Here is a 16,398-nt window from a genome sequence, read left to right on the forward strand (position 1 = left end):
AGTTCGTTGTGCAATCTTCAACCCAGAACATAATTGTTCTTGCCAATCTCCGCACTACTCAAGCAATACACCAAATTAATTCCCATGACTCCACTGAATCGACTCAACCACGGTTCTGACAACGGCAACTGTCACGTTCTCCTTGCGATTGCACCCGATAAAAAATAAAGTGCTTGACTAGACGATCGATAAAGGCAAAAGGCAAAAACATACAACACCGGGTATTCGCTGGTCGTCACCGACCCAACTACTAATCCAGCGCTTCGCAGCTTATCTATGGGAGAGCGGACGGGATCCGGAGTTCTCTGCGAGCTGTGGTCGTATGTGCTATGCCAAGATCTGATTAGACACTATAATGCAACAGCTGCAAAGCACCATCTCTGTATTGACACTCAACCACTTCGGTATGTTGCGGCCAACCCGTGGTCGTTTACACAATTGTGCCTGGCGAACTGGCGCTTTGTGGAGAGGGTCACTATCACTGCAATTGTTATGCTCTTTCGTGCACTTGTATGGCTACTGCAATTGTATTTCGAGATAATCTTCCAAAATGTGACAGATTTGTCACTGATAACCCTTTTCAAGCTTGTCAAATAAAATCGTCATCCAAAAATACCGTCGTGGGCGGGCTTGAAGTCGACATGAGGCCTTTCAACGACCGACTCGGGAACTTTTAGTGGCGTGTCCACTGTAATTCCCTCCAAGATAGGCACTGTCATACCCAGCTAAGCACCTCGTGTTAGTGACTGGCCACTGATCAAAGCGCTAACAATATTTGACTTACAGCAAAGTATCTCAGCTTCGCAGCATGCAGCATGGTTGCTGTCTGGGACGTCACCTTGAACCTCAAAACACTCCATCCCAGCGCAGGCAAGTCATGAACAATTACAAGCCCGGGATTGCGCAAATTGAGAAGCTTCTCCGACACGCCGGGTCTCTCTATCGCGTCTTCAACAGTTTTCCCCGGGAACTTCTGGTTCGCGCTGGAGCCAAGAAGCCATGAAGGTTCACCGTGCTTGTAGAACGATATCGTTTCATTGATATGATTCTCGATTATAAGATCTACCACCGAGCCTAGAGGAAGGTTACTGATAACAGGCTTATCCAGTGTTTCATTTGCAGCATGAAAAAGCAGGGGCATCATTGAGCCATGGAAGAGCTGCCATGGTTTGCCATTGAGAAGATACTCTGGCACACGCTCAGTTTTTGACGGCTGGGAGTCAGCTGCTAATCTGAAAGTAAAGTCGGCCTGTGCTGGTCGACGTTTGTTGACTGATGACGCTGGCGGGTTTGCAGGATATGGAGGGACAAACTGTGCATCAGTGGTGTTGCAGCTTGGATTTGTGTTTCCGTCTGGAAAGAGACAGACTGTTTCTGGCGTGGTTGACGGAAGTGCCATGGGCTCGCCATATTGGGGAGGACGCTTGACCTGCCATCATGTTAGATCAGTCGAGTTCTGTTTCAGGAAAAGAGACATACCCGATATCTCAAGATTGCGTAGCCATGAAGGTTCTGCAGTTCGCTAGTCGAAGATATCCGGATGGCGTAATCATCCGGCTCAGCGTCCAGATGTATCAATACTGTCACACGACTGGGATCTGGAATGTACACAACCTGATAGATGTCAGAAGCAACATTCTGTATGGAAGGAGAAGAGACTCACATCTGACGTTTCTGGAAAGACAAAGCCACCGTTGTTGGCCACCAAAGTCATCTTGTGATGGTCGATAGAGACTTTGACAGAATGCTCGAAGCCTAAATTGATGAGGTTCAACATCATGTATTTCTGGCTTCCGGTTTCAATGACCTATTATCGTTGTGAGTTCTAAACAAAAGGAAGATGGATCAGATCCCAAATTGCGTATATAAAGGGCTACAAACCTCATAGTCTGCTTCGCTTGGTGTGCAAGTCTCATCAGGTAATCCAGGAGGCTGGATGCACCCCTTCTGATCCAGTGCATGGCCGTTGATATGATCATATCCAGGCTGACGACAGTGCACGCGACCCTTCCCTGTTGAAAAGTTAGATTAGCTTTGACTGGTGAACACATAGCAAAATGTTGTTACCATTGACTAAGATAGAATCATAGCAGTAATACTCTGACCCTTCAGCTCTCATGCGGAGTAACTTCCATACTGTATCACGATGCTGGTGATTCTGGACTATGACATGACGAATGTTGCGCTCAGCTTCACGAATTTGGCGGAGCTCTAAGTTGTTGTTCGTGACAAGGTGATATGGTCGAGGACGATCTGGTGAAGGTGCCACGTAGATTGCTCCGGCAATACCCTGATAGCAGTAGTCAGTCAGTTGTCGTGACCATATTGTCACTCGGGGGTCGGGATGGATGTCCAGCTTACATCGGCTGATGCTGTGGTAGTGTGGTCAATGAACCAGTTCAGTCCCCATCCGCCCGACGTGTCGTAGGCGGTAGTCCAGTTGCTTCTCGGAAGGGTCGGAAACTGCAAAGCATTAGACGAAAATATCCTCTTCAAAGGCGGCGGTAATTACTTGAGAAAGACCCGCGGTTCCATCGTTCCATGGCCCCGTAGTCCTGTCACAAATCCTGTTAGTCGAATGGATATGAAACCTTCAGAGGATGTAATCACTGTTTGTGCCCGATACCAGACCTAGAGCGGGGTGTTAGTATAGATCCTCGAGATGTTCCACTTCAACATACAGATGGATAGACGACTGAGCATATATGTCGCTCTTCACACTCAACTCGATGATATCCCCCTCCTCAGCATATAGCGTAGGGCAAGGTGACTGTCCATTGCAGGTAAACATGACTCGCCATCGACCACCGTCTGGCAATATTAGTATCATTGCCCTGACATGCACATGGCTGACTTACCTGGGTTCATCCAACGCACACCTGTTTGCAGGTGATAACTCCTGACCAAAGCTGTAGATTCAGCACTGGCGTCTTTCTCTTTAGTCCAGTGTGGAAGGACATGGTGTAAGTCCTTATGCCAGAAAGCCAAGGCTAGAGAGAATGTTGTAAGGACGACAACGCAAAGCCAAGCATTTCGAGAAGTCGTATGAAGCCGCTTCACATTCGGTAGGAAATCCTGCTTAGGATCCATGATTGTGTTTGTTGAAGCCGAGGTTTGGTTATCAACACCAAAGAACGGCTCGTTTATATAAAAGTATCTAGTTAGGCTCTTTTTCGACACGTAGCTAACCCCATTCGATGTCCTAATCCTGGTGACCTTACGCTGTAGCTATCGCTGTGTTTGAGTCTTGCGTCCCCCTCACGCGTGCGGGCGTTGAAGCATGTATAATACAGCTTTCAGAGTAACCGATACCACAATGCATGTCTCAGGTGACGCGAATCACCAATTACAAAGCATTGATCACCTGGCTAGAACTGAGGAACGAGGTTAGAGTAGCGGAGATACAGTCCTTTTGAGGAAGAGATCTGGTGTATGGGGCCATAAATTAAGCTTTTCAGCCCTGGTCCGCTGTCAGTCCATGTAAAGTCACATAGTGTCCCGTAAACACCATTGGTTAAAGAACGGTGAGCTGAAGCTCAATAGTGAAGCTCGGTTGACCGTGCAGCATCCTTTTGTATGTTCTTGTGAAAGGTAAGAGCCAGGACCAGAGTAGACGAGTTACGTATTAGTCGATTGCTTAGACCTTTACGCCCAACTCATGCTTGTCACCCCAACTATCATTAACGTCTTTGCCCTTAACTCACTCTCCCTAGCATGAGTCTTGCCAACCAACAAATTTCCGTTGGCAGAATCACCCGTTTGGCAGCATCTCTCAATAAAGACAAGATGAGAAAAGGTTCACAAGGTGATTTCATCGGTGGAGAACATTGCCACCGAGTTGACTCACAAGCTGTGGTGATACCGTGCGGAGTAACAAGCGATGATCCAAGAGCCCCAGATTGCGAGGTCCCTGGTTGAAAGCCGACGGTACCGAACAGCACGACCGATCCCCTGACCCTTGGGCTCGGTAGTTGAGGCGCGATTTTATCCCTGTCTCAAACTAATCACAAGAAGCAACTTGACCGACATCGAGTCAATGAATGTGGTACCGTGGTATATAGCGACTGTGCCCCTGCTTCAGACTTCGCATCTGTAAAGCCTGCCGAGAACATTCAGTTCTATTTATCAAGGAACACAAACGCAATGCGACGACATACCAAGAGTTTTGTCCTCTCATTCCTGCTGCTCTGTGATCTTGCGATCGGCCTACGAAGGTACAACTTCACAATCACTAGCCAATGGAGTGCTGCCGATGGCCATGGGCGACCTGTCTTTGCCATCAATGGGCAAACCCCTGGCCCCTTGATTACAGCCGTTGAGGGTGAAGAAGTCGAGGTATTCGTGAATAACCAGCTCGCTACTGAGACTACTATGCATTGGTATGCTACATGTTTCAACAGAGACGATTGCGGAAGTAACAAAACTCACACGGCGATTAGGCACGGGGTTTATCAAGTGGACAGACCTTGGAACGATGGAGTCCCTGGAGTAACGCAATATTCAATCCAACCACGTGATAACTACACATATCGGTTTACTGTACAACAGCAATATGGAAGCTACTTCTACCACGGACATTTCGGCCCTGCATTTGCCGATGGGCAACGCGGTCCCATCTGGATAGAACCTGCTGCTTGGAGACCAAGACCATACAAGACTATTTCATCATCACCACAGGATCTAAAAGGAATGCAGCATGCAGAAGCAAACCCTCGACATGTTGTCATAAGCGACTGGAATGCTGAGCCGATGGATATACTACTTATAATGTACCGAGACACGGGTATTGTCCCCTGGTGCAGTAACTCGATTGTCATGAACGGAAAAGGTAGGACGTATTGTCACTCTAAAGAAATGATTGATGAAACAGGGGGACCCGGAAGAAACTCACTCGGCTGCATGGTCCAAGCCAAACAGGCGCTCTACGCCAACACTCAAGTTTGTCAACCGACAATGGGAGAGCTTGAAGTCGTCGCTGCGGTGGATGGAGAAGAATGGATATGGATCAACTTTATCCATTCTGGAGCACACCACGAGTTACAAATCAGCATCGACGAGCATGAATTTTATGTCGTGGCAGCAGACGGAGAATTTGTTCACCCCCAGAAGGTACATGCGGCTAACTGCAATCTTGGAGAACGTATTAGGTATGCGTTTGTGCCCCTTTGAGACGACGATTAATTAACGAGACATAATTAGCATCCTAGTACATCTGGATCAAACCCCAGGCGACTACGCAATTCGCTTAACATCACTTCGAAAAGAACAGGTCATCCAGGGACTTGGCATTCTTCGTTACCCCTCCAAAAAGAACAATAACGAAATTACAAAAATACCTACCACGAAACCATGGGTACACCTCAATGGCACTCTAGTATCTGCGTCTTTGAAGTCTATGGACGAGATGAAGCTGGCTCCTTTCCCTGCGAGACCTCCACCACCAACCTCTGACGAAACAGTAAAGCTATTCATCAACATGACAGGGCCTTCAGCTTGGTCTTTGGGTCTGGGTTCTCACCAAGCATTCCGTCAACAGTTGCCACCTCTTCTGTGGCAAGAGGACTCCCGAGGTAGCACAACACTGGGTGACCAGAACGCGCTCCGGAATGGATCTGTGGTTGACATCATATTCGAAAATGGAGCCAATGTTACGACTCAGCATCCCTTCCATAAACATAATCACAAGGCGTGGATAATTGGAACTGGGCATGACGGATTTCCTTGGGCAACAGTTCAAGAGGCCCTTGATGCAGGTGCTACGGACTACTTCAATTTTAAGGACCCTCCTATTCGCGATGGATGTCGGCTTGGAAACGCTACTGGAGACTGGACTGTCATTCGCTACGAGATCACGTTCCCTGCTGCGAGCATGCTACACTGTCACATGATTCATCATTTTGGGGTAAGATATAATCAATCTTTATTGTATACCATGCTGACAGTTGTGTTGCAGGCTGGACAGCAGATAGTTGTTCTTGAAGGAGTAGAGTCAATGGCCCCGATTCCCGATGAGGTAAAACAAAAGGTTCACGCAGACTTTGTGCCGAACCTTCGTTACGGTCCTTTGGACTGATTGCGAGGGAAATATATAGACAGTAAGAGATAATAAGAAAGAGGATACCGACAAACGTCACAGCACATGTACATGTAGGAAGCTCTGGTATAGTGCGTGACATATCATCCAGTAAACATCCCTATCAACTCTTCCTATATCCCTGGTTGGGTTTTAAAGACAAGCCCCTTCAGAGGGCATCTTTGGTACCCCAGCTCTCTGCGTACCACACCACCATACTCTTGCTCTATACTCAACACCTACCATACCTATCAGTCTCTCTGCAGGATAGCCATAGTCGACATCATCATCAGCCTGCAAATTCTTCAAAAACTGACCAACAAAACTCCCTAGTAATGGTTTTGTAAAAACTTTTGTAATTAACAATCTCTCATTGCTCATCATGCTTTGACCACCATATGTTTCCGTCATGATAAGGTACCGTATCGCGTTGCCAAGAGGGAAGAAGACAGCCACAGAGCTGTAGTCTCCTGCTGGTGGCTGAAACAGAAGATGAATTGCGTGTGCGATACGGTAGGCATAAGATGTGGCAATTATCTGACTTGGACAATCCATAAGATCGAGTTTTGTGCCGATCTTTTGGTCTTCAAGTTCACAAAAGCCCATTGTTGAGTATACCATTAGACAAGTCATCCAATAATAACAGCTCAAGTAAATGACTGCTAGATCATCGTCATTTTTGGGGAGAGGTAAAGCTTTCCCCACGACTGTGTAGTCGTAAGCCGTGAGAACATGGCCTATATCTGCTTCCCAACATAAGAGGTCCAATACGCATGCATGGCAGGTACCTTTGAGCGCGTTTGCCAGTTCGGATCCATTTGAATACGAAGCTTGCCGAAGAATATCCAAGTCTTCTAGGAGACCTGGGACCTCTACCAAGATGTCAATGAGCTTGTTGAGTGGCGAGTCTGTCACTAAGCGCCATAGAGGTATTCGCTTCCACTGTTGTTGACTGAAAGGTGACCTCTTTCTTCGAGACACGCATGTATTGATCTATGGCTATCAGTATATAAGCACCTATGATTATCATGGCTAAATTTACCAGTGTGAGGCATCCATCAGCCAATAGCTGGCGTCCCATAGAGGACCAGACATCGTCGGGGCCCCGGCTTAAAATAAGCGCCGTTTCGCCATCGATGTGCTTTTTGAAGCCTTGAGTTGTAGGCCTTCTTGGATCTTCAATGAAGTTCCTCCCAAATAATTGCTATCACGTCGTTAGTGCGGCAACTGATAGAAGAGCTGGGAGGCATACTTCGTAAACTCGCATCAGTTGAATGGCTGCAAGCATACCGTCCTTGTCTTGCCTGGACGAATCTAAAGAGAAAGCCATTTGCTGCAGCGCCAAGCCATATGCCTGTTGACTCTTTCGTGTCAGTTGCATGTCGTTACTGTTTGCCCCGAGAGTAGCTGTGCTCAGTGCCATCGCGACATATTGAAGGGCGGGCTCTATTTGGCTCAAATCCTCGTAGAGTCGCATGCGCTGGAAGCTCGTTGTACCTGAAGCCTTGAGCGAGAAACCATTCCCTCCTGAGAGGTAATCCGTCCAGAAAAGTCCAGTGAACTTTTGAGTTCTGGCTGTCCTGGCAAGTGAGTCGTGTAGCGGTATCACAGACACACCGGGTGGTTTTGAGATAATTTTTACGTCGAAGCTGTCCCTTTGCAGCAGCGACTTGGTATAAGATGTCTGTGCTGGTCCTTTGCTGTTGAGCCAGATAGATTGTTTATCGTAGCCGCCGCATGAGATGTTGAGAGCGATGCATTGACCGCAAAATGGCATTACCTTATCACACTACAAGAATATGTGAACGCTTGATCTGAAGGAATTCATAAAGAAAGATGGCGGTTGACTTACTCCTTTCTTGCGTCTTCGACATGTGATACATCCCTTGGATCTACCGGGAACACCCACCATGTTTTTGTAATCAAATCGAACTCGAGAATGTTGTGAATAGTAGATTCAGTCTAGCCAGCACTGTATTTGTGTGTAGAGGAGTTGTTGTCTGTGTGGACTTACCTAGACTGCTAACATGGGTTACAATCTATCTAGATAGGGAAACGAACCAATTGAGTTTCCAAACAGACTCGTCCTAGGGAGGAGTGCATACGTAGACTAGACTTAGTAGATAGATCTAATGTTGGCATTTATTTGCGTGTTTAAATGACGGCATTGACTTCTTGTGCCGGCGCAGATTGAGTCTCGATGTAGTTTAGCGTTATGAATCCTTCGCACACGTTAAATCGCATTCGTCTTTCTCTGTAAGCGAACAACCTTTTTTAGTGGCATCGAAGCATCGTCACAACCAATCAACGTGCACTGAGGAACGGACTTCGCTTTCCTGAGTCCTGAGACACGGGCATGAGTTGAGGATTTGCAGGCGATTTTGCTAATCCTGGTTTCAGTCGCCAACATAGCCTGGATGGATGTCATTTCACAAGCAACAAGAACGTGTATATATATATATATCATCCTCTGTCAATACATACATATATATATATATGATCATGCCCATCACTCTACTGCCACATCCATCTCTTGACTTGACTACATTCCTATCTTGACTATCTGCCCACCACGTTATATACAGCCAACACTATGGCAGCCCCAACACGTCCTCCAGCAAACGCTTTCGTCGCCAAAGTCCGTAAAGTTTACAATCCCATCGGCTTCTCCAAGGGCTATAACTTCGTCCTATGGTTCATCTTTGCTGGCGCCATGCTCGGCTTCTCTCTCGCACGCATGATGTTCCTCGACTACACAGGCGTCTACTGCAATCCCAACAGTCAAGGCAACGGAGCAGGTCCCGGCGAATGTTTCTCATACAAGAGCAAAGCGGTTTACCAAATCGGAATTAAGCTTCATCTCTACACTATCATCCCTGCTAGTCTGCTCGTTGTTTTTCAGTTCGTGCCATTTATTAGGTACAAAGCTCTTCTTGTGCATCGCATGAACGGATACATTGTCACAATTCTTGCTATCATCGGAACTGTGGGTGCCATCATGATTGCACCAGTTGCTTTTGGTGGTTCGCTCATGGTCAGAGGCTGGGTCGGAACCATGTCAATAATGTTTGTTGGATCTCTGGCCTTGGCGATATGGAATATCAAGACATTGCAACTTGAGCAGCATCGAGCTTGGATGCTTCGAGCCTGGTTCTACGTGAGTACCCGAAACATATTTTCTGCCAAGTGTTCGTTACTAACCTTGTCAGGCTGGTTCCATCATCACCATCCGCCTGATCATGATCATTTCCGCACTGGTCATGTCTAAGAGCCCAACCTTCCAACAACCTATGCTGTGCGACAAGATTGCTACCTTTTACGACGATACAGAGTCCTTGGTAACTAAATATCCTCAATGTAAAGACTTAGATGCATGGGTAGCGGTGCAAGGCGACATGGATGGCGAAAGTCCCGAGAACATCTCTGCGGCGCTTTCGCTGGGCTTCTCACTTGGGATTTGGATGGCACTGGCCATTCACGCTATTGGGGTCGAAGTATATGTAAGTTTCTCTATTATCCTCGAAGCCTCCATTCCAAACTGACAAGATCATAGCTTCAGTTGACACCCGCGGAAACGGAGCGTCTGCGTAAGGTCTCCTATCAGCGCCAGCTTGAGAGGGGGTTCAAGAACCCTGGAAGCAGTGGTCTTACAGCAGACCGGCTAGGCGATGCTGAGAGGTGGTCTCCGGGACCTGATGCCGTTGCTTGCCCCTCTGTGAAACGACTTGACAGCGATTCTTCAGTACCCACAGCTTAGAGTTGTGACCCATGCAGCAGTGGGAAAGAAACGCAGATGTTCTGAGCTTTTATTTCATCATGTTTGGAAACTACAGACAATGTCTTTAATTTGCGACGCTTTCCTACGCTCCCCATGTCTAGATAGCTTAGTTGAGCGACTGATGGGAATAGAAACAATTGTTACTACCTGAGCCAACTCACACTTGTAGCAAGTCAAGATACTCTAATTGACTGGATTTGAAAGGGCTGTGCTTGTATCAAATGAAACTTGGGACTTGGTTTGGATTTTAAGTGATTTGAATATCTAACTACAAAGCTCTGTAGAATTAATATTGTTTACACAAAACAAGATCAGGAGATGGCAAAGAAGTACTTATATGGGACACTATCTAGTTTATATAGCGATTGATTTGCAATTTGAAGTTCAGGGAAAACGCTTTCAAAATATATAAAGACTGTCTCTGTTCATCTTTTAAAGAATCCTCAAAGCACATCTCTCTCCTCATCCACTTCACACTCAACCGCCGAATATCGCCATTTTTTAAGATGAGATTCAGTCGGACAAACTGGAGTCTGTGCCTATTCATTCTGTATCTTACCTATTTTTGTACACAGCCTGATTATTATATGAACGGTCTGGCAGGCTGATCAACAAGAGCAGCTGTTATCATAGCAAGATAGTTTGACAATAACGGAATCATTGTATTACTCAGTGGGATGATTTCTTCATAAAAGATAGGACAGTCTTTTATAAAACGAATACTGCAATACATTCAAACCACAACAAGATATCGAAAATATAGTTATTAGACGTGTCTATCAGATACTTTTATGACAAAACCAAACAAAAAGATGGTAGGAAACTCCCATAAACTCATCACATCATTAACATCACACCAACACATTAGTACTGCTCCTTTCTGTCCAACTTTCCAATCAGCTTTCCTCCATCAAGGATACTCCCAAACATGGCAGCTTCAAATAGGTAGTTGACCTGCCAAGCGTGATGATTCGCATGTGCAATTAGCCAAACCATCTCGAGTACTCGACCCTTGGCGAAAAGTTTAGCCATTCTCAATCGCGATCCCTCGGCGAGTTCCAACTCGGTTGCTTCATCAACCTTGCCTCCACGAACGTACGCCAGAGGTCCTGTGACGAGATACCACCAGAGTTCCTTGAGAAGGGGCTCTTCGTCGTGACGGGCGAGGTGCTCGTGGACATGATCGCAGGTATCCTCCCCATTGCACGTATACTTGGCATCAAGAGGACGACTGAAGCCAGTGAGACGAAATTTCTTGTCAAACACCTCATCGAAATCAGCCTCGCTCTGCGGCTGAGCAGGAGTCTTTCTCGCCTTCTGCCAGCCCAGAAGGGCACGGCGGAAAAACATGTGTCGATCGTTCTGGATGTGCCAAGTGTATAGCGCAGCACACATCCTAGCAACAGGTTCATGCCATCGCTGCGTGAGCATCCTTGCGCCCATCACAGCGTATGCATCGTAGACCCTCCTCAATACGTCTTCGCTGACAATTCCTGTCTCTGTGATGTCGCTGACGTTGAGGAATGAGTTCATCACCTCCGAATTGACAAGATCACAGCCCACGTCGACAACGTCGGTTCCTGGCGAGCTAAAGACAAGATCTGCCATGACGGCACCGGCATCAAATCCCCTCGCTGTCGCTTCGGCTGCCATGCCAAGAAGACTACTCTCAGACAGCGAAACGATCTGCGCAGTCCGTCTGTCTAGCCGAGCAGATCGGTTGAGAAGATGATCCTTGTGCTTCTTCTCCAAGGCGATCTTACCCTGAATATATCTCTTGCCAATGGCGACGGCATCCCGACGTTCTCGGCCACCAGGTGTTCGAAGCGCATGAGGGTCGTTTAATCCTTTCTCCAGCAGTGGCTCAAGGTTGGGGAAAACGTAGTTGTAGCCATGCTCATAGTAAAAGGCCATGTCAGTGACGTAGTTGGAGAACATGGTATTCGAGTCGGCAGCACCCATAAGAAGACTAGCGATACCGCAGCCGAACAGGGCATTGGTGGTCTTGAGAGCTTCAGGCCAGTGCTCTGCGCCAAGGATTTGAAGGATCTCTTGGGAGACAGGGCTCAAGCCAGCGCCTTTGGGCGGCAGAACGTTACCGATCGCATGCTGGGACTGCTTCCATTGCTCTAGCTCAGGTGATAGTTTCAGCTGAGTAACTCTAGATCCGGAGCCCGAGGACAATGAGCCAGAAGAAGTCCCTGAGGATTCATCGATGTCTTCAAAGACTTCAATAACGAAAGTACTGGCAAGGTTGGACAGACGCTGGAGATCGTCGACGGTTCCGCGACCGATGAGACTTCTCGCTTCAGCATATCCGATGTGCACAGGGTTCTTGGCTTTGGAGTGTCGGTCGAGTAGCCTGCCAATGCCACGGCCTCGGAGACCCTTGCCCCAGAAGTACGGGTACTGGGGAAGCTCAGGAGAAGAAGAAGAAATAGAGGGGTCCGAATATTTGCGGGAAGAGGATGATTTGACTTTGATTTTGAGCTCGTTGAGGTTAAACTCATCCCAGTAGCTCTGCTGAGGCCAGGGTAGACACCAGGGGAAGGACATTTTGATCGGCAATGGGGAAATTAGATCGCTAGTAATAGTGTAGATAGTTCACGATAGTGAGAAGTCTGAGCGTATTGATCCTTACTAGGGCGGTTTATTGCTCTTCTTTTATATAAAAACCTGGCCTGCTATCTAAGGGACGATACAACTTGAAATACCGCAGCTACAGTAACGAGGATCATGTATTTGCCTGGGTTGAAATAATTATCGAATTGCCATCGCATACAAAATACCTGTTAATTTTGAACCATGAAATCTTTCAACCTCATCTGATTGTGTGTGTTGGTTGAGACAGAAGAGCTAGCTGGGGGCCTAGATCCAGAAAACAGGGATGAACCAGCGAATGGACTTCTGTGCCCCTCCCTGTTCGCACTTCACATAGGACTTGTCCGGGATGGAAACAACATGCAGCGACGATCACCAGAAACTCGGAGGTGGTGGTGGAGTGTAGACATTGTGTGCCTACGCGTGGTCAAGAGGCGAGAGGGTTCAAGAACCTGCAAGGCTTCGCGTCAGATGTCTCATCATTATACGGATAGCGTCCCCATGTCAGTCGGAGACACCCGACACGCGACGAGTACTTTCAGATCTGGATGATTCTTTCAAAGTGTTGTAATCTCAGAACTTGTCGTTGTGATTATTCTCGGGAGGGTCAGTAGATCGGGATTTGCGGAAGGATACGATTCTGGTATGGGGCAAACCTGTATGTATGTTGCATCATCTGGTTTGCAATCACCAACATGCAGGTTTAAGTGATGGCGCCAACAAGACAAGGGATAAATACAGTGGGTTGGGTGTATCGTCTATCATTGTAGTATGGGCTCTTCCCGGTAGCTGAGTCCTGGGACTATGCCATGTGCGGTATAACTCGGCAGTTGGGTCTCCACGTTTAATGGGAACCAAGCCATTCCCTTGGTTACATGTGAGGATTTCCCTCACAATCATCTGCAATGGAACCCTTGACAGGTTGGGAATGCAAGTTTGATGTTGGGGCTACCGAGGTAAAGAGCCATCATATCAGTCAATGATTGTCCATGGGCGGTGAGTAAGACATTGTAAACGTACATACAGAGAGAATACATACATAACCCACAAATGCCGCGTCTGGATTCAAGACCGAAAAGGGAAAAGTGCAATTGTCTGTAGGGACAAAGCATCCAGAAGCTTTCTCCTTTTGTCTCTTGTTGTAAAATTGGAAACGATGAACAAGATATGTATGTCTCACTCATAGACAAAGAAAAAGGGCAAGACAGTCAAGTCAGTCAGTCATTCTTCACCAGCCCACACACCATTATGACGAATTCCCAGTTTCCAATCCCAATCCCAATCCCAGTCCCATCTTGTCACGAAGCCCAATTCTGGATCCATGTTAGCTTCATACGCTAATTTAGACAGCCCCTCCCTTCCTCCCTCAAACGACGATGGTCCTCGATAAACCCCGGCCCGGGCCTCTTCTCATTTTCGTCCAGGCCAGGGCATCTCCATGAACGTTTATTCGACTCGTGGCTGCGAGTCTATTGAGACAAGCCTCTTCCTTCAACGCAAACGGTCTAAAGCCAAACTTAACTTAACCTTTCCCTAAGATTCGAAAGCCGTCTTTCCACTTGCCGACGCGTTTCGCATTGTCAGGCTGACAGACGATCTAATTTGATCACCATGCACCAGACCTAAGTCGATGTTCTTGTTGTAGATAGGCTAATGGGCCTGTCCCTGCTGAGTAAATCGGACAATCATTGCCAGATTGCCATTCCTACCATGTCCAAACCCGGCATTGTAGTGGAACATATTGTATTGGGCCACATTCCATGGTCTTGGCGGGTTTTCTTCCTTTCTTTTTCTTTATTTCTTCTGCTTCTCCGTTTTGCTTTTTCTTTGGGTTTGTTGGTTAGGCTCTTCTCGGTAAACTACGAATAAAACAAGTACCACCACTACTACTACCGTGTCTCTCCCACGTCTGGTCTGGTCTGGTCTGGTCTGGTCCTGTCCTTTTTTTGTTCCCCATTTCTTGAACTTGCAACATCCATCTAAATTGTACCCTCCCCCTCCCTGCAGACTACTGCATACGACAAGTTGTGACCAACAACCAACAAGTCAACTACCCACAGTCACGCCAAGACATCACAAAGTCACTCACTCACTTACTCGCCCACCTGCTTACCATCCATCTGACTAATGGCTCCATCCGACGGACTCTCTTCGATCCAATACCGATCCATAGACCTATCAGCCCGCGAAGTGAGGTTGCTTGAGCTGCAGCCATCCCCCACCAACGACATCAACGACCGCGTAGTTTGTCGCCTCGTTCAAGAGAAACTGACGGATTCTCCTGACTACATTGGCCTCTCAGCCCTCTACGGCGACATCACAAATACAGAAACCATCATCCTCAATGGTAGTAAGGTCGCCATCCCTCTAGACCTTGCTGAGGCCCTACGCTATGTTAGAGATGTCTTTCTAGGCAGGCGGATTTCTACTGCCCATTCCACATCGGCACTAGACCTAGAAGTGCAAAGAAATAGCAACAACAACACAACCGCCCAGGATCAACAACGAGACTCGCCGCCGCCTTCACCTACGACCAAACGTCCCAGCTGGTTGAGGACATTTCTCAAGAAACTCGTCGATCCAGGCTCGGCCAAGTCAGACAAACAACCGCCCTTGCGCGTCTGGGTCGATCTATTATGCATCGACACACGAAACAAGCGTGAACAGGCCGAGCGTCGCGCCACCATGGCTCGCGCATATCGGCAGGCGCGGCTGGTGGTAGGATGGCTAGGCCCCAAAGACTCGACATCTGACCTGGCCATCGAGATCATCAGAGCGTGGGATAGTTGTATGCCCGCAAACTTCGGAGAGCCCGGCGACCGTGAAGCGAACCCGAAAAACTACGCACCCATCCTTCAGTGGATGGGCCCCGTTGCTCATCTCAGCGACATTCCCGAGGGCATCACCGACCCTACAGAGGTTCCCAGCTACAAGGCTATCTCTGGGTTTCTCAACAGGCCGTATTTCCGGAATACATGGATCCTTGATGACATAGCCATGGCGTCGTTCCCTACGTTTATGGTGGGCGATGGTATCGTGTCTTGGATGCAAATCCTACGCCTCAACCGTGTGAATGAGGATATCAAGGATCACGGCGCGGAGATGTTTCCAAGTGAGCTGCGGCCTTTGCTCGAGTATATGCCTCTCGGTAGTGTTTATACCTTTCTTAAAGAGTTTGATAGGCGACAGAAGCAAGAAGAGGGCCGTCCTCCGGCGTGCTCTACGCCAGCCAGTTCCATACGGAGTTCTGTGTCAATGACGGCGTTGAAGACAAGGCAAAGATAATACCAGTAACCTCTTCTCTGTTAACATAGACCTTTTTTTACCCGGGTGTTTTCAATTTTCTTTTACTGGTATGTGTAGGAATTGGTCTGGGGCGTCAAGCTACCGTGCTTTCTTTTGTGGAATACTAATTGGATGTTTAACTTGGCCATGTTGGTTTATGCCCACGAATAGAGATATCTCACATTGCCTAACCAACTTCTCACTGAAGCGCATTTTTTCCAGAAACATTTCAGAGGCGGTTTGGAATGTTTGTACTTCATGTGAGACCCCGATCAATTATGCTACGCTGTCACCAAGTCATGAATTGTCACCACTGTCTAGAAGAATCTATAAACACCATTTTGGAGGCGCAAAACTTCAATATTTAATTAACACTTATGATGTTAAAGGTCTCGGCTCTAAACTCATGCGGGTTACAGGTCACAAGTGACACATCGGCATATCACTGCCGGTCTGACAAAGAGATAACAGCCATCGTCGTCATGGAATGCTAAGATGCAAGGGAAGCACCATCTTCTTCTATTCTTCGAGTTTCAGCCACTTAGAAGCTCCCTCCCGTTGCGCCACCGGATGATGTTTGTGGACGGTTGCGGTGGTTTCCAAACTCTAATTGGACCACGTACGACCATTTTTGTTCTAGAAGGTTGGGCTGAATGCCACT

The 16,398-nt window shown here is 47.5% G+C and overlaps 6 protein-coding genes across 6 annotated transcripts; 3 read left to right on the forward strand and 3 right to left on the reverse strand.

The window, feature by feature from the left end:
• Positions 1–602: 602 nt before the first annotated feature.
• On the reverse strand, positions 603–3,090 carry FPOAC1_005890 (uncharacterized protein; the record flags this gene model as incomplete). The annotated part of the gene is made up of 11 exons (XM_044850402.1): positions 603–725; positions 785–1,429; positions 1,480–1,614; positions 1,664–1,807; positions 1,882–2,012; positions 2,068–2,290; positions 2,362–2,463; positions 2,513–2,555; positions 2,611–2,631; positions 2,682–2,811; positions 2,859–3,090. The coding sequence occupies 11 exons, from the start codon at positions 3,088–3,090 to the stop codon at positions 603–605; spliced, it is 1,929 nt and encodes a 642-aa protein (XP_044709112.1).
• A 1,053-nt stretch (positions 3,091–4,143) lies between these two features.
• FPOAC1_005891 (uncharacterized protein) lies at positions 4,144–6,073 on the forward strand (the record flags this gene model as incomplete). The annotated part of the gene is made up of 5 exons (XM_044850403.1): positions 4,144–4,379; positions 4,440–4,828; positions 4,871–5,147; positions 5,200–5,902; positions 5,954–6,073. 5 exons carry the CDS (start codon positions 4,144–4,146, stop codon positions 6,071–6,073), a joined length of 1,725 nt encoding a protein of 574 aa, XP_044709113.1.
• A 153-nt stretch (positions 6,074–6,226) lies between these two features.
• Positions 6,227–7,985, reverse strand: FPOAC1_005892 (uncharacterized protein; the record flags this gene model as incomplete). The annotated part of the gene is made up of 4 exons (XM_044850404.1): positions 6,227–7,066; positions 7,116–7,277; positions 7,326–7,862; positions 7,926–7,985. 4 exons carry the CDS (start codon positions 7,983–7,985, stop codon positions 6,227–6,229), a joined length of 1,599 nt encoding a protein of 532 aa, XP_044709114.1.
• A 681-nt stretch (positions 7,986–8,666) lies between these two features.
• FPOAC1_005893 (uncharacterized protein) lies at positions 8,667–9,830 on the forward strand (the record flags this gene model as incomplete). Its single annotated transcript, XM_044850405.1, has 3 exons — positions 8,667–9,230; positions 9,283–9,573; positions 9,627–9,830. 3 exons carry the CDS (start codon positions 8,667–8,669, stop codon positions 9,828–9,830), a joined length of 1,059 nt encoding a protein of 352 aa, XP_044709115.1.
• An 885-nt stretch (positions 9,831–10,715) lies between these two features.
• Positions 10,716–12,407, reverse strand: FPOAC1_005894 (uncharacterized protein; the record flags this gene model as incomplete). Its single annotated transcript, XM_044850406.1, has 1 exon — positions 10,716–12,407. The coding sequence occupies one exon, from the start codon at positions 12,405–12,407 to the stop codon at positions 10,716–10,718; it is 1,692 nt and encodes a 563-aa protein (XP_044709116.1).
• A 2,172-nt stretch (positions 12,408–14,579) lies between these two features.
• FPOAC1_005895 (uncharacterized protein) lies at positions 14,580–15,737 on the forward strand (the record flags this gene model as incomplete). Its single annotated transcript, XM_044850407.1, has 1 exon — positions 14,580–15,737. One exon carries the CDS (start codon positions 14,580–14,582, stop codon positions 15,735–15,737), a length of 1,158 nt encoding a protein of 385 aa, XP_044709117.1.
• Between the last annotated feature and the right edge of the window lie 661 nt (positions 15,738–16,398).

This window comes from Fusarium poae, chromosome 2, assembly GCF_019609905.1.
Source record: "Fusarium poae strain DAOMC 252244 chromosome 2, whole genome shotgun sequence".
Taxonomy (NCBI): domain Eukaryota; kingdom Fungi; phylum Ascomycota; class Sordariomycetes; order Hypocreales; family Nectriaceae; genus Fusarium; species Fusarium poae.